Genomic DNA, 21,605 nt, shown 5'->3' with positions numbered 1-21,605 from the left:
GCTGCTAGTCTCAGTAGCTAGTGTGATTGCCTTTTGGCGAGAGAGCTGACAAAATGCGCTTTACAGGGGTAAGTAACACCTAATACGCTCCGAATTAAGGGCCGGCGGCTTTCGTTCCTGCTTTCCTGGAACGACCAAATCTGCCGTGACTTAGATATTCTGCCGAACCTGTGACTTTCCCCCGATGAACTGTTGTTCCTTGATTCACATTATTTTCTTGACCCATCAATAGAGAGGAGAGGAGGGCTTCGGGCATTCGTTCGACACTAAAGTTTGCTAATTTCCGGACTTTTTTTCGCTGGAACTAGAAAAAACTTGCCTGATTGCAAACAGGGAATAATGAAAAAATAGTGAATTCCGGTAACCCTAACCCTGCCTCCGGCCATCACCGGAGTTGCGCCGCCGCGTCTGCAGCGCTAGCACCGACCTAGCTAGGTCATGGCGTCGGATGCTTCACCGTACACGAACGCTATGAGAGTCTTGCAAGTTGCAACTCGCGCGGCGGGGCAGCAGACGCCAGACGGTACAGAGTCCGATACCCTCAGGAAGGCGGCGTCTGAACGTGCGGAAGGCCGGGATCGCTTCCGGCTCCAGCCAAGAAAAGAGGATCCGGAAAACGACATGGGGATGGGATGTCCTGTGGCGTGGCGGCGTCGACCGTCGACCAGTGCGCACTGCGCTACGCCTACGCTCGTCCAGTTGACAGCCGCCTATAAATTCCACCGCCGGCCGGATCCCATTCGTCCTGCCCCGTGCCCTCGCTGATCAGCGATCACCACCTATCCAGCTCACTACTCCTCTCCTCTCCTCTCGTCAGGGTACGTGCACACACGCGACCGGCGACCGCGGTCTCTTATCCAGCACTGCATTGCATGCACCTCCTGTGCCTGAATCTCGTCGCGGTTTGCGTTTTCCCCGGCCTCCGCCACCGCCACCGCTGCCGCGCGCGTTGCTGCTGTTTCCCAGAGTTCCCAGATTGGCTTGTCCTTTTGCCGCTACTGCCTAGTGCCTACTGCAGAGTTGCTTTGTTGTGTTTCCTTTGTTTCCTCTCCGAGTGGATTCAGTCAGAATTTCGTCTGCTTGCTGCTGTTCCGACCCAACTCCCCTCCTTCTTCATGTAGGCAATGCCAAATCCAAAGCCTGGTTTTGAAGCAGTTCGTTCGCTCTTGCAACATGGCCAAACTGTTACATTTGCTTGGCATTTCATCCTATTTATTTATTGCAAGCAGCATAAACATTTTGTCCCTTTCTTTTCTTAATTGCTATTTCTGACGCAGTTTCAGACTTCCAGTTGCCTCCAAATTCAGAGCTGTAGCTGATTGAAGGCATTCGTCGGAGTCCTACAGAGCCGAACAGAGCCAGCACTCTCCATGGCTGATGCAAAGGATGCTGCGGTGCCGACGGAGGCGCAGCCTCTCGGACGGTGGCCGGTCCTGTCCTACGGCGTCGGCCACATGCTGAACGACATCACGTCGGCCTGCTGGTTCACGTACCTGCTCCTCTTCTTGCAGCAGATCGGGCTTGCTCCCAGGTATCTCTGCCGTTTGCCAATAACACAACCTCGCACTTGCGCTAGTGGCCTCACCAATGACTTTGCAGGGATGCCGCTGTTGTGATGCTCTCGGGTCAGGTCGCAGATGGGCTGATGACAATCCTCGCAGGCGAGATGGTATGTATAAACTGCACCGGAACTCGCAGACAGAATATGTATGATTCACTGGTAACTGACTTTGAACGATGTGTCTGTCACATGATCAGATTGACAGATTTGGCCGTTTCAAGCTATGGCACATTGGAGGATCAGTCCTCGTCGGCTTCTCCTTCTCTTCGGTCTTTGGTGGCTGTCTGCTGTGCACCATTCTGGGGACAGATTCGTACCTCGTGAGGACCGTGGGCTACAGCTTCTTCGCAGCGGTGTTCAACATTGGTTGGGCGTCCACACAGGTTTCCCACATGTAAGCACAGCTCCTTGAAACTGGACTGAACCTTTCTCCTGACTCCTGAGTCCTGACATGTTTACAAGATTTGAGTTCTGGCTGATGCATTTTCTTAACGTTTAGGTCGATGGTGAACTGCATGACACTGAATCCGACAAGCCGTGTAGCCTTAGCAAGCTGCAGAAATGCATTCACTATGGTGAGTAGTGAGTACCAGCAATCAGCATTTCATCTTATCGACACTTGTAGCTGCCAGTTATTGTTACAATTCTGCAATATAATTTCTTTTTGCGAATAGAATTATAAATTATCAGATAGGGAACAGGAATCTTCTTACTGTCGTGCCTTTCTATTAAAACTGGTGTACTAGAACTCCACAAGTGTGTGGGCCCATTTATCAATGTCCATTTGGTCAATCTATTCTGTCCTGTTCCCCTTTAAACAAATTTCCACATGGGGGAATATACTCACAAGAATGGCAAAATACAGGTTGCAAATCTTGGTCTGTATGGGATTGCTTTAGCTGTCTTTGGTGCTATAAAGGCAAAAGAATGCTCAGACATTGTTATTCAGGTGACAAGCAAAAACTTTCAGTTTATAGACCAAAGGAATATAAGCACGTGTCTCTAGTTACTAATCTGCCCTTCATTTCTTCACCCTACAGTACCGATGGATTGCATATCTGTCCATCTTCATAGGATGCTGCTTCCTGGTAGTCTTTCATGTTGGAACCAAGGAACCTACGTACGTTGATATTATACTATTATCTAGAATGGAATAGTGCATGGTGGATATGTATGCTATATAAATCCTGCTTGTTCTGATTGTGTGCTTTTGCAGCTTGAAGTCTGAAACTAACTGTAAGAAGAAGATTCGGATTTCCTGGGGCTACTGGTTCAAGAAGACCTTGTACTACCAAGTTGCTCTCCTGTATATGCTTGCAAGGCTGATCACAAACGTATCTCAGGTTGGCATATGGAGCCATGTGCAATCAGAAAGTTTTTGTTTCTTAATTGGCTTGAAAATGCACATGGCATGCTCTATCATCAGCTTTGTCCTTAGCAGATTTTTAGACAAGGTTCCATCTTCCATGCGTTTTAATTTGTTTGAACATTACTCCTAAGATCTACTTTTTTTATTTCCATCCAATCCTAATTTCAAACTATAATTTTTTAAAAAAGGGTAAAATCTTTAACCTTGCACTATCAGGGTATAATAAAAACCGAGTACTCAGTCTACATTGTTGAAATAAACCATGTTTAGCACTGTATCCTGTGCCATGAGAACTTTTTGAAAGGGAGCCCTTTTTTTTTCCTGCTCCATGGGTACAAGCCAGAACCCAGAATTAGCTCTGTCATGTTATCTCTGGCATTTGATCTCTTATATTTGCTCATGTTCTCCTTTCCAGTCGCTCATCGCTTTCTACGTCACCAGAGATTTGAGAATGAATGAATACTCGAAAGCAATAGTGAGTTCTTTCACTCCTTTGCTGCTTGAATTATTCTCTATTTTTTGAGGAAAAATAAAACTTTTGAGTGAGGCACCGACGACAGATATGAGAATTACTACTTTTGCTCTCCTTTTTTCCTCACCCCTTTGACTCTGTCTGCAGATACCAGCCATCATATTCTGCTGCAGCTTCTTCGTGTCCATCGTCCTGCAGGTCCAAATCCAACACTTGCACAAGCAAGAACAGTTACAGACCTGTTGTACTGCATTGCAAAATTCAGTCTTTCCGATCCTTGCTCACCCATCTCTGGAACTGCCTGCCTGCAACACAGGAGATCAAGTGGAACAGCCGGCGCCTAAAATCCCTCCTTACTGTCGGCGCGACACTCTGGGTCATCTCCGGCGTCGCCGTCTTCGTCCTCCCGAGCGAGATGCACAACCTCATGTACCCTCTCGCCATGGTCATAGGCGTCGCCAACGCGCTCGTCATGGTAAAAACATAGGCGCCTAGCACGCCACGCTGTCCGTCCAAAGTCTTCCAGTTTCGCGTGCTCTGGCTTACATTACATGAGCAGGTCACGACGGTTGGGCTGGAGAGCGCGTTGGTAGGGGAGGACCTGAACGGCTGCGCCTTCGTCTACGGCTCCCTCAGCTTCCTGGACAAGATCTCCTGCGGAATCGCCCTGTTTGTGCTGGAATCGTACGAAGGTAAGTGACGTCGAGATCGGTAGAAATGCTCGAAATTTTGTGTTTCTTTCTGCTGGGAAGGCCGGTAGCTGATCGGGCGGGCGCAACACTGTCTTTTTGGCTACAGACACGATGAGCTGCGGCGAGACGAGGGGCCTCAACACGGTGAGCAGGTACGGTACGGGCCTGATCCCCTCCTGCTTCGCCGTCCTCTCCCTGGTGGTCGCATCCACTCTGAGGCTGCAGGACACCACTCCGACAGCCGCTGCACTGGAAGCCCCACTGCTTGTCTGACTGACTGAAGAAACCGGTGGTCGTGATATCGATCGGGCCGAAGAAAGAAGAAATGTGCATCCCTCTTCAATTAGGTTTGAAGAGGAATATGTCGCTTGCTTTCAATTAGATTTGAAAGCAGACCACTTCGTAATAATATTTGCCATGCCGTCGTGTTGGCATCATGGCATATATCATCACAGATGCATAGTTTTTTTGTGTGTGAAAAATATATGAAAATAAGTTGTTGTACGTAACTCAAATTTGTGCGAAGCTTGTCTACACGTCATAAGATTATTATACTACAGAGCAGGAACAGCATCGTGAAGCAAAAGACTAAAAAGAGTGTACAGATCCGTGTGAAAAAACTAGAGATTTCAACACGCTGAAAACATTCTCGACACTGAATTCATCAGCTTCACAGCTCATCCTCCGACCGGTACTTGTCCGCGTCCGCCCTCCGGTGCTTCCCCTTGCCGTCGGCGTCGGCGCTGGGGCCGGCGACCCTCTCCTTCACCTCCTCCAGCCTCTCCTTGGCCGTGTCCGCCGTCTCCCGCGCCTTCTCCTTGGCCGCCTCCACCGTCTCCCCCGCCGCGTCCTTGGCCGCCTCGGCCTTCTCCTTCGCGGCGGCCGTCGTCTCCCACGCGGCGTCCTTGGCCGCCAGGGCCTTCTCCGCCGCCGCGTCCGTGGTCTGCCGCAGCGTCTCCTGCGCCTTGCCGGCCGCGTCCTTGGCGCTCTCGTACCCCTGCCCGGCTCTCTCTCGGGCCTTCTCCTCGACCTTGGCCTTGCCCTGCTTCGACCGCTCGTGCGCCTCGGCGCCGCGCTCGCTCGCCGCCTCGGCGGCCTCCTTGGTCTTCTGCTTGGCGTACTCCGCCTTACTGGACGCCTCGCCGGCCGCGCCCTTCACCGTCTCCTTGGCCTTGTCCTTGGCTTGCCCGGACTTGTTCGACGCGCCCGCCGCGGCATCCGCCGCCGCCTCCTTGGCGTCCCCCGCCTTCTTCCCTATCTCTGTAGCATGGACGCGACCGGCGTCAGCACGAGCATAGCACGCACGGGAGAAGAATGGTGCGCGGCGTGGATTTCTTACCTGAGGCGGTGTGCTGGGCGGACTCGCGCGCGGACTTGACGGTTTGGCCGGCCTTGCGCGCGGCCTCCTCCTCGTCGACGTCGGCGTGGTGCTTGAGCCCCAGCCCCTCGGAGACCTTGTCCTTGGCCCAGCCCGTCCACGACTCCTCCTCCTTGTTGCTCTCCTCCGCGACGTCGTGGACGTTCGTCTTGGCCGCCACGCCCACCGCGGCCGCCGAGGCCACCGCCAGGAGCAGCAGTAGCAGCAGCGCCGAGGGGACGGCGCGGCTCCTCGACCGCGAGACTACCGCCATTGTTAATCTTCTGAGCTTAAGCTTTGCAGCCGCGAATACTAGCTGACTAGCTGTGTTCGTGTGCTTTTGTCAGGGATGCACGCTGATCGATCGTGCTGGGTTTTGGGGAAGCGGAGGGTTTTATGGGCGCGAGGGGTTTGGACGCGTGTAGGGGGCGGTTCGAGCGAGGCGGGTGGCGCGGCGACGGGTGTCCGGCTGAGGTGGCGCGTTGCCGCACACGTCGTCTCAGTCGGTCACCGTGATCGCTTTGGCCTTGGGATCACTGGCTTCTCGTCGCTTCGCTTCTCGTTTTTTTCCAAAATGGCGCAACACACGTACGAGAACGAGTCACTTGGGTCGCCAAGGTGGCAGCACATGGGACGATTGGCGGAGAGCCGGAGCCAAGGAGACGCATATCAGGGTCGTGCTACGGGTACGAAAAAGTTTTAAGGCCTGTTAGGTTCCTTAGATCGAATTTTAGGCTCTGTTCTATTGGATGTTTGGATATATGTATGGAGTATTAAATATAGACTAAAAAATAATTAATTACACAGATTGCGACTAATTTGCGGAACGAATTTTTTAAGCCTAATTAGTCCATGATTTGACAATATGGCGCTACAGTAAATATGTGCTAATGATGGGTTAATTAGGCTTAATAAATTCGTCTCGTAAATTAGTCTCCATCTGTGTAATTAGTTTTATAATTAACTCATATTTAGTCCTTCTAATTAACATCCGAACGTCCGATGTGACATGGACTAAAATTTAGTCCGTGGAACCAAACACCCCTTTACTCACTACATAAGTTTAGGGATACAAGTAAACTCGTCTAGAAGCCTGTAAATAGGCTTAAGGTCTGTTTGGATTGCGGGAAGAAATTTCTGTTTCCTGATTTCTATAAAATTTCTGTGAAATTCCTGTATTCCAAATGAACCCTTAATTTTTTATATTCCTAGATACACATGTTTGTAATTCTATTTCCTAGCATATGGTGGCCCTTGATTTACCTAATATAGAGCGTGTTTGGTAGTGCGCTCTTAACCGTTGCAAAGGCAGCTTTACCCATTTGGGAGTCAAATAGGACCGAATGTCGCTATTCCGTTCCGCTCCACTGGCTATTCTACCTCTCTGGAGCTGGATGAGATGCAAGGAGTAAAAAAAATAGCTTCTTGCTAGACCAGTTGGTAAGCCTCGGGTGGTGTTTCCCGTGACTAAAGTTTGAATCCTTGGTCAGATGAATTTTTAATCGGCGGTGTGAAAAAAACTTGTAACATCCCAGGTGTTTGCCACCAGTTAAGCAATGGGTTTGAGCTCAAATATGGCATATTAAGTAATGATGAAGATGTCAAGGTCAAACCTATGGAAATAAGTCCCGACCTAAACTTGGATATTGCACCCTTGCTTTACATATAGGCCCTTTTCAAGATATATGCTTGGCTGGTGTTATTGGAATATTTTCATGTGTCTCACATCAATACCCATCTATATTGATCCATGGAAAAGTTTTATGAAGTTTGGAATCAAGAAGTCACATGAAATGACGAGTTATGTCCTTGCTTGAATTATTTTATAAAGTGAATGGAATTCTCGATCGTCAACCAAATCTTGCAATCTTGCCAAAATGACTCTAGATGAACTCTACAACAAAAGTCATGAAAGGTTTATGTTGGGCAAATGCCAAGAAAATGCTACAATGGATCAAAAAGGATAATTTAAGCTTCATCGTGATCCTACTTTGGTCAAAGTAGAACAGTAGGTTCTATACCAGTTTTGAGGTTGGACCTTAAATGAAAGTTGTAGTCCATATCATGTAGAACAAACTTTGTTTTTGGATGAAGAGCTAGATCATCTTGGAAGTAAGTCAAATCGAGGTCATAAGATTGAATTTGCTGCTGATTTCAGCACTTAGAAATATTCTAAGTCTAGAAATTCATCGTCATCGGCATTGACGTCTCACGTTCTCCAAATTTCGTTAAGTAACTTGACTTGACCCCAAAATGGAAGTTGGAGCTAAGTTCATGGAGAAGGGCATGTAAAAAGATGCCACCAGTTTGACCTCGTTTTCACCATCAATTTGAACGTTTGCTTGTCGCTGTCAATACGCTGACACTAGCAGTTTGTGGCTTAATTACCTGCTGTTGAAGAGCTCTAATGACCTTGGTCTCTAAATAGAAAATGTAGAGCAGTTCGCGGGCTTCAAACTTTGTTTTGGGCCCGAGGTCTAAATCGGCCCAGATCTGGCCCAATCCGGCGCCCACCTTGCCCACACCGACGCCCGCCACGTGCTCGGGGAAATGCCCGAACGGCGACGCGTGTTGTGAACGTGGCCGCCATGCACCCCCGCCGCTGCCGCGCGTCCCACCTCCGGCCACGCGCCCTGCGCCCTGCTACCGATGAGGAGGGGCACCAACACGCCCTCTCCACTCCCTGCTCGCTCCCTCTCGCGCTCTCCCCGCTCCCGTGCAGCCATCCGCCATGGCCGTCGCCGTCGAAGCTCCATGGCCGCCCCGTTTCAGCTCCGGCTTTTCCTCAGGCCCCATCAACCTCGCCTACTCCTTCCTCCATTCGCGCTGCACCTTCCCATCGAGCTGTTTCGCCGGCTTCGCTCCTGCAGCTCGCCGCCACCGGCGCTGCCGTCGCGGCTGCAGCTGGCGTGCGTGGCCGGGCCACCTTGGGTCGTCTTCGGCCAAGCTGAGCACCTCAGTGGATGCGCATGGACCCCCTGATGCTGCGCCACCACCCCATCGCCACCGACGAGCTTCCTCTGGCCGGCAACAGCAAGCCCGGCGGGCTCCTCTGTTTTGATCCGCGTCAAGGACTTCGTACAAAAATTCGACAAATGGAAAGGGTGTATCTGCAATCCTTAGACACATATGAATAGTGCCTGAAGGACCTCTTCGCTGACGTTTGATTTATATTTTCCGCAGGGTCCTCGATGCAAGATTTAGATTTCTTTTCTTTTGATTTTTGGCAGATTTGAATGCTCCACTTTGAAAATTCGTAGTAATTTATAGAAAAATCGTAAAATAGTAAATGAGGACTTTTTGGAATCCTTGTGAAATTCTCTATGCACTAGATCTATAATAGGTCATGTTTTAGTTTAAATATTTTGCTGTAAAAATAGATCTATGCAGCTAGGTTCCTGTTACTTGCCATGTCTTGTCTTTTTCATAACTACAGTTTTTATGCTCAAATAAATGTGAAATTTTTTTGGAGTGCTACTAAGGTGATTGTTGTTGTCTGGTAAAAATTTCAGGAGTTTAGGATCTATAGTTTAAGAGTTATAAAAATAACAAATGCCCTGTATTGCTTTGCTTCTACTCTGAACAGTTCTGCATGTTTGAATTAATTGGCTCAGTTAAGTTATGAATCATGACTTGGTGAAAATACATGAGTTGTGGTACTTTTCTTAAGCTTTCCAAAAAAGTTAAATATCATAATTTTTGGCTAAGTGGATCTTGAGTTATACTTGATTAAATCTCTGTGGCTGTTTCTGCCCAAACCCAGACAGGGTTTCCTTGTTCTTACTGTGGGGCCTTCTTAATAGTATAATTAGCTTTAGGTGTTTACAACAAAGTTGTTTAGAATTTGCTAAGCTTTCTAAAAAGTCTATAATCACATTTATAGGACATGTATAACTCCATTTATAGCTATTTAAAGTGGCATGTCAGTTTCTGTCTATGTTTTGAACAGAGATGCAATTATTGGATTAGTTGACCCTTCTAACTGTAAAATCATCTTAATATGAGAATAACAAAGTTATAGATAATTCATGTATCTAGCTTCTGTTAAAATTTGGTGGTATTTGGCCTTTTGGTTTGTGAGTTATGCCTGTTTAAAGTTGGGTTTCAAAAACGGCTGTTTTCTGTCAATTGTGGACCAGTTTCTGTAAATGAGTATATTTGACTTAGTTAACTTGAGAATCATGATAAGATGATTAAAGATGAATTGTAGAAAATTCCATAATCTTTCCAGATTGTCTTGTTGCATGTCTTTTGGATTAGTACAACTCCTATTATGAGTAAAATTAGCTGCTGCTGTTGCAGCCTTGACTCTGTGATTGCTGCGAATAACTTGTTTGCTTGATATGAGTTGATGTGAGTAGCTTGCTCTCTATAGTTAGTTGTGTGAGGTTAGTTAAATAGCTATTGGTGTCTATGTCTTGCATAATCTTGTGTTTGTCTTGAATGTTTATGTGATGCATCTTGTGTTACAATTCATCACATTCATACACATGCATCTTGCATCTCATTTAGGTACGCTAGATGAACCACGTGAAGGATGTGATGTGGTGCCGAACTCGAAGATTTGGTTTGGTGGATCTATCCCGAAGATGGAAGGACTAAGCGAATGCTAGGACCTGAGACGTCACCAGGATGGTGCAAGCTAACTGAACTGATTTGTGTCGGATCCCAGACAAGTCCCGGAGCATTCTAAGTCTCCTACTTTATAAAAGCAATTCTTTCTATATATGAGTTATATATTGTTGCATTAAGTTGTAGGAGTTGATTGAAACCGTTGATGCATTTAGTACTATCCTTGCCTACCTTATTACCTTATTACCCTATTAGGTCGGGATCGAATAACTGCTTAGCCTTGCTTAGACCGGTAGCGATCGGTGATATCTGGTCACCTACATTATAGGTGATTACTGGAAGAATTTAGATATGGAAAGAATGATATCCTGGAATTAACCATGTGTGATGGATAATTAGAGACCGGACGGAAAAGTTAGAGGCAACCAGACAAGGTTCTAGGGTGCTGTTAGTTTCCGTCTGTGTCAATTAAGGACCGACCGTTGTTGGGCCTCGAGTCATATTGAACGCATGTCTTACATTTAGCTGGCCGAATAAAGTACCTTTCGACCGCGAAGCTGGGAGATTATTCGGGCCGAGTAGATTGCCCGCAACGTACTGTGCCGGAGCAGGTGTGGTAGGACACGGGGCGAGATGATAAGACCAAAGTGCAGTCGGTCGGCCTTCGGGTACATGTGGTTCCTGGCAAACTCGAGATTCCTGGATAGTTGACTCGGTAACCGATACCTCACTTTAGCGGGTGAGTGAGGTTTGTGTAAGGAATAAATCACCAGCTGGTTAGAAATCGATTCGAATCACCATCGCTCCTGAATAGTGAGCACTTGACTCGAGTTACGACATCGTAGTAATTATTATGGAACAATGATGGTTATCTGGATGATATGGGATATGCTAAATCTAAGTTGGTAACTGGATGTTATTGGTTAATCAAGTGATTGCTATAGTACAGGTGCTTACCTAGATGGATATGTCATAATAAAGATGATGCAAAGTACTTAAAATGGTTTCTTTATGATAGCTTATGCTTTTCGTAAATGAGTCAGCTAGCCCACTAAAGAAAGCCTTGCATAATCTTTGGTGTCGCTTTATTTTGGTTTAAGACGGGTAAGTCTGGCTGAGTATATTCGAGTACTCAGGGTTTATCCCACCTTGTTGCAGGTGATGTTCTCGACCTGTTGATGATGGTGGCTAACCGCCGGTGGGCTCGGTGATTCTATACTTACTTCTCATCTATATGCTTTTATCGGATGATGTCACTTATGCTAGCAATGGATTTGAAACTTATATTAATGTAATCATTTGAAAGCTATTTGTTTTCAATAATTGGTTTTGAAACCCAAACTTATACTATTATTTGTGAACCCATTTGTAATATTATTTCTGCTGCAACCCTGTGTATATGATGTGTATTTGCTTAATCACGCGATCTTGGTTGTGATGTTGATTTACCGAGGTCTTTCGGGACACTCGGCGGACTACCGGGTTTATATGAGTGAAAGTATGGGTGTGTCAACGCGTTAGCGGGGACAACCGTACTTGATCTTGTATAAATTGGGCGGTTCTGTCACAAAACTCCCTCGTCTGTCCCACGTTTTCAAAGCACAGGTAAAATGGACTGGCCCTCTCACCGGGTAACATGCCCTTGTGTGTGGACAGGGCATGGGGTTCGAACATTTTTCTCAGGCTAGGTGAGAAGTCCTCTACCTTAAACTAAAATAGCTCGGAGATGTCTACACCGCAGCCTAAGTTTTTTTTCGGCTCCTCATCCATGCGCATAGATCTTCTCCGGCAGAGAAGAAAAAAAGTTGTTATGGATATTTTATCTTTGTTTATCTATTGTAAGGAGCTTTTTTAACAAAAGTTATTAAACTGGCTTCAACTCGAAGTTGCTCGTAGAGCCGAAGAAAAAAAAAGCTATTCAACAAACGAAGCAAAGATGTAATAATCAGACCCATAAAATAAATAAAATAAGGTATACATTCTGTTTGGCTGATGGTTTATATGACTGATAAGCCGGCTGATACTGTTTTGTTGTAAGATTTCTGTTTTTTTTTTCTAAAGAAAAGCTCGCTGCCCGGCCTGTGTATCCTCTTCCAGCCCAATATCACTCAGCCTTTGCACACCCAAGACGGGTCCAAAATGGAACGCGGTAGGACGGGCCGGGCCGTGGTCGCCGCCACCCGCCAGTCCGCCACACGACAAGGAGTCCGACCGAAGCCGCGTCTGAATTGAGTTCCGAAACGTGCCGAACCCAACATCCGCGGTGGAAGTGGAAGTGTAAACAAAGATATCTGGAAGACTGTAGCGTGGCTGCCGTGTCCAACTGTCCACGTTTCACTCCTCGCACTAGTCCGCCTCGTCGCCTCGCTTTTTGTGGAACGTCAAAATGGCAGCTTCCTCGCCGTCCCTCCCGCCGCCGCCGGCAGCGGCGGCTGCGGCCTCCACCACGCTGGCCGGGAACCTCACGGCCTCCTCGCTCCTGTCCATCCCGCGCCCGCGCCCGCGCCTCGCCGCGGCGCACCGCCGGACGGTCGTGGCCGCGGCCGCGTCGCCCCGTCCCCGGCTTCCGCCGCCGTCGGAGGGGGACGGCGACGAGCACGAGGTGGAGAGGGCGATAGGGATGGATGGCGGCATACCCGGGACCTCGGACGAGTTCCTGCGCCGCGTCTCCTCCCGCGCTTACGGCATGCGGCGCCACCTCATGGAGTCGCTCGACTCCCTCGCCTACGACGGTATCGCTTCTTGGATCTTATTAAGCCTCTCCACGATCGATCAAGTTCTCGTTGCGTTAACTTAGTTTGGTTTAACGCTTGGGGTTTAGCGATTTAGCATAGCTTAAGGTGTTCGTGTTTGTTAGGCCGAAATGTTCAGGGTTTAGTTGTGCGCGCGGCGTGTTTGATGAAACGCGTGGTACGAATTGTCCAATGATGCGATCTTTGTGTGCACGGGAGGATTGCGTGCTGCAATCAATTGGGGATCAGCATCTACTCTGCCAGGCTTGTGGGTTGGCTCACGCGTTCTGTGTTTCTTGAGATGCGCAGTTTCACGTGGGCAAGATATGGCTTCATCTGTAGGCTATGATTAGCTCTTGCAGCCATAGCAGTTTCCTCAGATTCAATATATATCATGTGTCATGTGCTACTTGACCAATTGGACAAGCCTGTTGTGGGCCATTACTAATTGATATGCATAATCTTCTTGTAGTAACTAGAGACTGTATCCAATGGTCAAATAGCTGTGGATATTTGATTAGCTGAGCTGATGCACATACTTTGAAAAGTTATCAGTTGTCATTTTTTTTCAAAAAATCCTTATGCTAAATATACATGATAATTTGGCACGTGGCAATTTTAAATTTATTAACTCTGCACTTTCATGATGATTCAGTACTGGAGACAAACCCGTGGAGAGAAGATTCCAAGCCAGTCTATGTGCTGGCCAGAAGCGATAACCACCTATGGACAATGAAAACTCGCAGGAGCCGCAAGTGAGAATTTATTGATGCTGTTACATTTAGCCTGTCACGAGTCTGCAATTTACTGAACCGTATGAACTGCTGGTGTTATCTATTATTGTCTTCTCAGCGAAGTTGAAAGGGAACTTGGAAAGCTTTTCTCAAAGGGAGGGGGTTCTGGAGTTGGAACTCAATCAAAGTACTCTGGCTCCAAGTTTAACATGGTTGTTGAAGATATCAGAGAGGGAGTACTGGTGAGTACTTTGCTGGCTTGAGATCAATTTTTCAGGGCATGTTCTTCGTAGGCAACTGGTTCTTTTCTTTCCTCTGGCTGTCTAACACATTTAACTTGTTTATTTAATCCATCATATTCACACTCTTTTAGATTATGCACAAATTGAGCTAAATATAGGTTATGCTGCTAGTTTCTTGATCAAACATGAAAAAAAAATCAGGAGATTGGACTTATTGACCACTGCAGTAGAATTACTAATAAGGTGTTGGCCATATATGCCTAAAGAAAAGCGTGGATATACATCTTGTTATAAGCCGAATCAATACTCACTTTTGTACCATAGTAAAAGAAGACACCATTGCACTTTCCTGAAAAAACCTAGATGTGATATTTGGTACAGTTACTTGCTTTATATTCTTCTGAATCGTTTCCATCCTTTGCTGCAGATATTTGAGGATGAGGACGATGCTGTAAAATACTGCGACCTTCTGCAGGGCGGCGGTCAAGGATGCGAGGGAATTGCAGAGATAGAAGCATCATCAGTAAGTAAATTATTTGGTGGACCTTAACAGTTTCTGGTTACCAACTGATCATAATGTACAACTCGTCACGACTGTGCTCGTTTGTAGGTTTTCAACATGTGCCGTAACATGAAAGCCCTTGCTGTTCTTTTCCGCCGCGGAAGGACTCCTCCATTGCCTCAAAGCCTGGAGCGCGACTTAAGGGCGAGAAAGCGGTCACCACTGGAAGACTAGAACTGTCTGTTTACACTGTATAGAATCGTTAATTGTATTCATCTACCTGTTAGAAGCATGGGCCCTAGGCCTTGTATACAACATAGTAGTACATAGAAGTCCCTAGCTGAAAAGGAACCAGACGAGTCTGACATCAAACACAGACGAAATTGCTCGAGACCAGAAATTTCTTTGAAATTGGATGGATACTCTTGTAATTATGAGCAACATTTTTACAATGAATAAAATGTGATACATCAAGTTATTATCATTATTTGGTGTCATCCAGATCCAACTGGTGAAGAATGGTGCAAGAGGTTGACAACACGGCGAGTCCAAAGAATTCCTAGTCACGGCTACTGTTGATGACACATTGATACAGGGCTGTGATTGTGAAATGTGTCAAAATTCAGGGCGATGTGCGCCTCTCAGTTAGCTTCTCCCTCCTGTACTTCTTGAAATCTGCTGCCAGCCCCGTGCCCAAGTCCTGCTTCATCTGCTCCGCGATCTGCCTCAACACCTGCGCATTGTTCATCAGAAACGAAATGCCTGTCAATCATTCCGGTGAAGAAAAACACCGATGGTTTGTTTCTCTGCAAGAGCAGGTGAGGAGATGAATTTAAGCTCTGACCGTCTCGCCGACGCCTCTGATGATGCTCTCCGGGACCAAGGCGAGCACCGGCGGGAGGTCGAAGCCGACGGTCATCTCGACGTGGCACTTGAGGCTCTTCTTCCCCTCCCGCTGCCGCTGCGGGTACATCAGGCCTCGCACGGTGAGGGCCAGGTGCGACGGCACGGCGTTGCTGTCCAGACCATTCAGCTTGTAGTCCGTCTGCTCGCAGCAGCAGCAGCAGCAGCAAAGCACGTCAGGGTACATTACATTCAGACAGACGCATGACGATCCGGGAGTGATGGAGTGGTGTCAGTTACCACTTCCATGAGGAGGAGGCTGGTGGCGTGGACGGGGACATTGGGCGGGTACTCCTTCCCGCCGGACTTGCTGACGAAGCGCATGACGATCACCGGCGACGCCGACAGGAAGAGGAATTGGATGGGCAAGAGCTGCACGCTCCATTCTTCCTGAAAGAAAGACGGCAGCCAGTGGCGCTCTGTTAGCATTGCGTGTACGTGTCATTCACTCGCTCTCTCTTGCATAGGTGATAGGTCGCCCAAGCAGTGCTTCCTTCTCCCGTTTCGTAACGTTGAAGCCATTGGTTGCCGGCAAGGGAACTGTAACTGATTACTGATCTCGCCGGAAATTCAGGTTTCAGAGCCAATGAGATGAAATGAAAGGCACTGAAAAACTTGCAGCATTTTCAGTGCGAACACGTTCTGACTTCTGAGCAACACCAGTACTACAGAACTTGAGACATGAAATTGATGAAGAAACGACGGGGGAACTCACATCGTTGATCTTTCTTCTTTTGCGCTGATCCGAAAACACGGCTCCGACGATCCTGGGACTGTTCTGCAGGTACTCATCGATGGACGCCTGCAGAGACAGAGACAGAGAGAGAACCTCCATGGAATCAGATCATCTGAGATGTCCAGTCGTGCAGAGCAAAAACCCCCAAGCCGGCAAATCCTTAAGCACTTGCAACCTACCCCTTGCGTTTCGCTCATCGGGATGTCGGTGCTGAACTTGTAGGAGAAGGTGAACAGGTCTCTGGGGTTGACCTTCTCCCTCGATCCGCCATACGAGGGCGTCTTCAGAGCGCATCGGGCGAGCGACGGCCGCGGCGACGGAGAACTCAGGACGATGCCCTTTCTTGATCTCGAGCTTGGTCTCTGATCCGCCGCTGATCTGAGCGGTGTGCTCCCTCCTGATCCAGCAGCCCTATACACTGTTGCATGCATTACCCTGTCATGACAGCCATGCATATGCATATGCACGCTCGCTCTACCAAACTATGTGCAAAATTCTCAAACAAAAATGAAGTGATACAAAAGTATGAAGTAGTGCAAGAAAATGCTCCGTGAATGGAAGAAGGGAAGTTAGGCACCTGGATGGACTGCAGGACGGCATGACGGGAGGTGTAGCATTGACATGTCTAACCTGCAATGGCAATTCCTGGAGTCTGTGGCGTTCGTTCCCCGGCCAATAAGTAAGTAGTTGGCTGCCGTGCAAGGGTTGAGCATTCTTGCAAGGAAAGACTCCCTCCCATAGCGTCCGTTTCCCTCTCCGCCGTAGTAGGCGTAGGCCCAACAAGCCGCGTCTCTTCTTCCAAGTTCCAAGTCGCGCCAGGGCCCAGGGGTGTAGTACCGGCCATGTCTGTCAGACGCTAATAGCAGCGGGAAACATGGGAAAATTGTGAAAGAAAAATTAGGCACTGCTGAGTGCTGAATGATGGACACACGTCACTGGAGAGATGGGGGATATTTTGTTGTGTGCACCGATTCGCTTGCCACATGCAGGTAGGTCGGCACACTTCTTCTCTCGTCATGTGCACAATTTTGACCCATTTCTGGGAGGGCCTAACTGGGACAAATTTAGGCCTTGTTTAGTTGGCGAAATTTTTTAGAAAATGGTACTGTAGCACTTTTGTTGTTATTTGGCAATTAGTGTTCAATCATAGTCTAATTAGACTTAAAAGATTCGTCTCGTGAATTTCGTCTAAACTGTGTAATTAGCTTTATTTTTTATTTATATTTAATACTTCATGCATGCGTTCAATCATAGTCTAATTAGACTTAAAAGATTCGTCTCGTGAATTTTGAGAACTAAACGGACACTTAGTCCCCGGTCCCTTTCCCATGAAAAAGAACACGCCCTAATAATAGTAGTATAGTGTATGAAGGTAGTTGAAGCTTCCAAGGTTGGATTGTGCTTGCTTTTTTTTTCATTCAAATAACACAATTTCGAGATATTTCGCTTCACAAGTCGTGCGTACACGGAAACCCCAGACCTGATTGCCAACCTCCAAATGCAAAGGGCACAAGTATGCACGGCTGTGCGAGCATGCAAAAAACAAAAATGCCTGATTCCTTCTTTAGACCTGTTTGTGATGCGGCGAAGGTTTTGTGTTACAGTGTTCTTATGAAATTAAACTAATTCCTATAAAGTTCCTCTATGATTTCTATAAAATTCCTAAGTTCTAAGTAGGCCAATTTTTTTTATTACAGGCACAAGCAGCACACGACACACTCACAAGATTCCAGTCGCCACCAATTTATGTACCTAACTTAATTGTCAACTCGTACGCTTGAAAAGAAGGCTCCAAAGAATCTTCTACGGTTTCAAGAGTCAAGGATACAGGGGCCGGGTAACTTGCATGGCCGAATTCGTAGCTCTAAAATTATCAAATATAAATATTTTATCTCTATCCAAAGTCATATGAAAGATGCGCTTCGCAAAGAGAGATAAATGGTCCGCCCACTGTTATATATCCTATGAGTTTTAGGCCCTGTTTGGTTTTCATAAGTCAGGTGACTTATTAAGGCAGGTGACTAAAAACCAGTGACTTAGTTGTAGATGACTTATAAGCTCATGCATGTTAAGTGAAAGGTGTGGGCCCCACGCGAAAAAGGGTGGCTTATAAGTTTTAAGTAGAGGTGAACCTGCTTATTTCTTATAAGCAGGGGTGACTTATAAGTTGGTGGTGTTTGGCAAAATCAGTTACTTATTTCACTTTTTAACTTATAAGTAGGTGACTTATTTGGAACCAAACAGGTCCTAAAATTCATACAAACTACCGAGTAGACACTTAATTTCTCCTATCATTCCGTCGCCTAGAATATCAGCGCACTAAAAACTATGCTGAACATACCAAACGTTGGAGTTTAGGAGGCATTGCGCTCTACGGCCTTAGAAAGGGACAAGAGGGAGACATGCAACAAGGAGAAGAGGCAAGCACGGGGCGGAATGTTGGGGCCGCCGCTGGCTATGAAAGGAGGACGACAATGATTGGACAAAGGACACGACCACCACGTCATGTTCGGTCAATAGTTTCTACGGCTAATAAGCCGGCTGATGTTGTTTTGATGTAAAAGAAAAATATTGTGCCATAACTGATAAGCCGGGTTGATAAGTTCAAGAGATTGTCGAGGATGAAGGTTAGCCGAGGCAAGAGCAAGAGGCCAATATGGAGCCACTGTTGTCATCTGAAGGCGCAACAAAAGGCATAGTATGAGCCAATGGGTCAAAACAACTTAGCATCGTCGCTTGATAGGCATAGTCACGATATTTTTAAGCGCCTGATGTATAACATGCCTCTAAGAGCACTTTCAATAGTTCTCAAAAAATAATAGGTAAATCAATTAGTTTTCCAAACGGCTAAAAAACGTTGGTAGCATATTTGTTGGGTTCATTCAATAATTTTCAAAATCTCGCTCCTAAGAAAACAATTTAGCAAATCACCTTGATCACTTTTATACTTTGTTTCTCTCTTGTATGTTTATATTAGGAACCCTGTCTTACTCCTTATCGTTCTCCATATTCTTCCACCTTTGGATTGGCCGATCGATAGACACGCGTATATTTCCACCTGATTAGGTTGATTTTTTTTCCATATATAGAAAGATTGGAAGCTGTTGGAGAGCAATTTTTCAATCTTTTGCCAAAAAATCAAGATTGGAAGTGGACTTTTGGAAACTCTTGCAGATGATCTTAATTCTTAACAAAAAAAAAATAGATCACATTTCATCACGATGATATATGTTGGGCTACGCCCTCCACCTTTCGCACCCCCTTGCCGGCGAAAAGGGATGTTGGCTTACATACGGCCCTTTCGCACCCCCTCAATGGCGAAAAGGACCAGTCAGTCATTACGAACGTCTCCGCGCGCCACAGGAGCAAACGTGTGGCGATAGGGTTTTTGCCTCTCTGGACGAAAACCCAGCCCAAGGCAAAAGCATGCGGCTTACTTTGGGTTCATGCAAAATAACTTCCTCTTATCTTGCAGAAGTTTTTCTACCTTTTTCGTCTCCAGGGGTGAAGGCGGCGAGGGAGTCCGGTCGTCTGCTCCAGCGGATGGGACCACCGGGCCGCGATGGGGGAGTTGGAGCCCAGGGAAGTTGTAGGAGGAAAAGACCAAAGAGCCCCCGGTGAAGTGGGAATATTCTTCCGAATCGAGGTGGTTGAGAGGGCATTCGTGTCCATGTAAATGTTACGGAAGCATATAAATAGCACCCCTGCGGGGGTTGTAAAGGGAGGTTTTTGGAAACCCTAATTCTAACTGATGGTATAAAGTTGTGGTTACCTTGTTCGTCTTTTCGTCAGCCTCTTTCTCCTTGGTCTAGTGTGCTTGGAGGACAACCAGGGTTCTAAGGCTACGGCCTAGAACAACAATATATAAAGGTAGCATATATACATATTTCTATATCTGTAATAAAAGGTAAAGGGGATGTAAACAAGGAATTTTTAGAGTGGCGAGTATTGGGGTTCAAAGTGCTTGTAAAAAATAAAGAAAATTGAGAAACAAAACGTTACCAGGCTCCCAAGCGTATATGTTTGGTCGGGGGAAGGAGCATTGAAACCTCGAAGTGACCATGACCGTGTTCGTTGGATCATCGTGAAGCCTGCGGAAAAGACCTGTGAGCCATTGATTTTAATGGTGTTAGTTTTTTTTTGACAAATTGGGGTACATAAAGAAAAATCCTTCTCTGCAGGGACACAAACCTTGGTGGACACAAGAATAGATATGATCCATATACCTCCATTGTTAAATACCCACACACACATCCCCATATACATTTAATAATGGATGCATATGGGGACATATGCCCTTAACCAGAAAAAATCGCCTTTAAGAGCACATGTCCTCATGTGTATCTATTGTTGGATACATATATGCCATCACTCAATCACACAAAAAAAGAAGACAGGAAGCCATTGATGAAGATCCAGTGGAGGAACTGTCCCCTAACAAGAAGAGAGGAAGAAAACCCAGGGCAGCAACTCCAGTCGTTGACTCTGCAGTCAGGCGAAGCAGCAGGGTTAGAGCAAGCAGTAGTGGATTCAAAACTGATATCTGTAAAGTCAAGAACTGCCTTGGTTGCAATGCCTCACCACCGACCCTGTCACCGTGCTCTCTGTAGGAGTTAGGGACAGCTCTCTGTAACCTGCAGGCTGACAAGTTGTAAGAAGACATCCTGATGAACAAGAACAGGCTTGAGCCAGTGGGCAAGAAAATGAAGAAAAGTAAAGAGAGCAAGGATGGCAAGAAGGACAAGATTGAGGATAGGAATGATGACAAGAATGAAGACCACTAAATCTCGCTGGTGGTTTGGGCATTTTGTTTATTTTGTTTTGCCCTTTATTTCCGGACCTATTAGAAGTCCTACCTTTTGTAATCTGAATTGGTGTCTGATGGACCTGTTGTTAAGTAAAACTCTGGTGGTTGCTCTTCGTTATTGCTTCTTTGCTTTTTTTCTGTTTTGCTGGTGCTTTACTCTTTTCTCTGTTGTTCTATTTGGTTTTGGGTGTCTGCATGGAAGATTGTCTTCCTGCCCTTGTTCTTTCAGACTCCACTTGTTCCACATGACACAACACAAAGATTGGAAGATTTTGAACTGGAATGTCAGAGGAGTGAATTCTGACAAGAAATGGAACTCAATCAGAGACAAGATTATAGAGAGTAAAAGTGAGATCATTTGTCTCCAGGAAACAAAAAGAGAGAGCTTTGACAGCAACTACATAAAAAACTTCTGCCCCCCAGACTTTGATGCCTTTCAGTTCCTTCCTTCCATTGGTGCCTCAGGTGGAATTCTAGTAGCCTGGAAAAGTGCTGCCTTCTCTGGCAACCTGGTTTTCAGCAACAACTTTGCCCTCTCCATCGAGTTCACATCTAAGCTCAGCAATGACACATGGATCTTAACTACTATCTATGCTCCTTGCACCCTATCTGGTAAAATAGAGTTTCTACAATGGTTTGGTGAGATTGATATGCCACATGACATTGATTGGTTGGTGGTGGGGGATTTCAACTTAATCAGAAGGCCAAAAGATAGAAACAAAGAGGGAGCTGACCCAAATGAAATGTTTGCTTTTTAATAAAGCCATTAGCAAGCTAGGGCTGGTAGAACTGCCACTTCATGGCAGACACTTTACTTGGACAAACAAACAGTTCCCACCACTCCTGGAAAGGCTGGACTGGTTTTTCACCTCCAACTCTTGGACTTCCAAATACTCAAATTCATTAGCCAAAACCCTTGCCATGGA

At 46.6% G+C, this 21,605-nt stretch overlaps 4 protein-coding genes across 7 annotated transcripts; 2 read left to right on the top strand and 2 right to left on the bottom strand.

The window, feature by feature from the left end:
* Positions 1 to 662: 662 nt before the first annotated feature.
* On the top strand, positions 663 to 4,384 carry LOC136540599 (uncharacterized). Of its 3 annotated transcripts, none has more exons than XM_066532603.1 (13): positions 663 to 818; positions 1,292 to 1,531; positions 1,600 to 1,669; positions 1,759 to 1,955; positions 2,061 to 2,136; positions 2,427 to 2,510; positions 2,602 to 2,681; positions 2,778 to 2,904; positions 3,346 to 3,405; positions 3,550 to 3,600; positions 3,719 to 3,877; positions 3,962 to 4,094; positions 4,201 to 4,384. In XM_066532603.1, exons 2-13 carry the CDS (start codon positions 1,371 to 1,373, stop codon positions 4,365 to 4,367), a joined length of 1,365 nt encoding a protein of 454 aa, XP_066388700.1. In that variant the 5' UTR covers positions 663 to 818; positions 1,292 to 1,370; the 3' UTR covers positions 4,368 to 4,384. The 3 variants fall into 3 exon arrangements, with proteins under 3 accessions (XP_066388700.1, XP_066388698.1, XP_066388699.1); XM_066532601.1 differs by having other exon boundaries at positions 1,278 to 1,531; XM_066532602.1 differs by lacking the exon at positions 663 to 818 and having other exon boundaries at positions 1,236 to 1,531.
* Positions 4,385 to 4,753: 369 nt separating this feature from the next.
* Positions 4,754 to 5,807, bottom strand: LOC136540600 (late embryogenesis abundant protein 19-like). 2 transcript variants are annotated; one of them, XM_066532605.1, is made up of 3 exons: positions 5,434 to 5,807; positions 5,323 to 5,354; positions 4,754 to 5,202 (listed from the first exon to the last, which is right to left on the bottom strand). In XM_066532605.1, the coding sequence occupies exons 1-3, from the start codon at positions 5,723 to 5,725 to the stop codon at positions 4,765 to 4,767; spliced, it is 762 nt and encodes a 253-aa protein (XP_066388702.1). In that variant the 5' UTR covers positions 5,726 to 5,807; the 3' UTR covers positions 4,754 to 4,764. The 2 variants fall into 2 exon arrangements, with proteins under 2 accessions (XP_066388702.1, XP_066388701.1); XM_066532604.1 differs by having other exon boundaries at positions 4,754 to 5,354.
* A 6,525-nt stretch (positions 5,808 to 12,332) lies between these two features.
* LOC136540598 (uncharacterized) lies at positions 12,333 to 14,717 on the top strand. Its single transcript, XM_066532600.1, has 5 exons — positions 12,333 to 12,755; positions 13,411 to 13,510; positions 13,608 to 13,731; positions 14,159 to 14,254; positions 14,342 to 14,717. The coding sequence occupies exons 1-5, from the start codon at positions 12,410 to 12,412 to the stop codon at positions 14,465 to 14,467; spliced, it is 792 nt and encodes a 263-aa protein (XP_066388697.1). The 5' UTR covers positions 12,333 to 12,409; the 3' UTR covers positions 14,468 to 14,717.
* Positions 14,634 to 16,926, bottom strand: LOC136540597 (uncharacterized). Its single transcript, XM_066532599.1, has 6 exons — positions 16,450 to 16,926; positions 16,052 to 16,290; positions 15,852 to 15,938; positions 15,377 to 15,526; positions 15,078 to 15,278; positions 14,634 to 14,966 (listed from the first exon to the last, which is right to left on the bottom strand). Exons 1-6 carry the CDS (start codon positions 16,583 to 16,585, stop codon positions 14,856 to 14,858), a joined length of 924 nt encoding a protein of 307 aa, XP_066388696.1. The 5' UTR covers positions 16,586 to 16,926; the 3' UTR covers positions 14,634 to 14,855.
* Between the last annotated feature and the right edge of the window lie 4,679 nt (positions 16,927 to 21,605).

The sequence above is a fragment of the Miscanthus floridulus genome, chromosome 2 (assembly GCF_019320115.1).
Source record: "Miscanthus floridulus cultivar M001 chromosome 2, ASM1932011v1, whole genome shotgun sequence".
In the NCBI taxonomy this organism is placed as follows: domain Eukaryota; kingdom Viridiplantae; phylum Streptophyta; class Magnoliopsida; order Poales; family Poaceae; genus Miscanthus; species Miscanthus floridulus.
The sequence above is the reverse complement of the archived record's forward strand: the minus strand, read 5'-3'. Positions and strand labels throughout refer to the sequence as shown.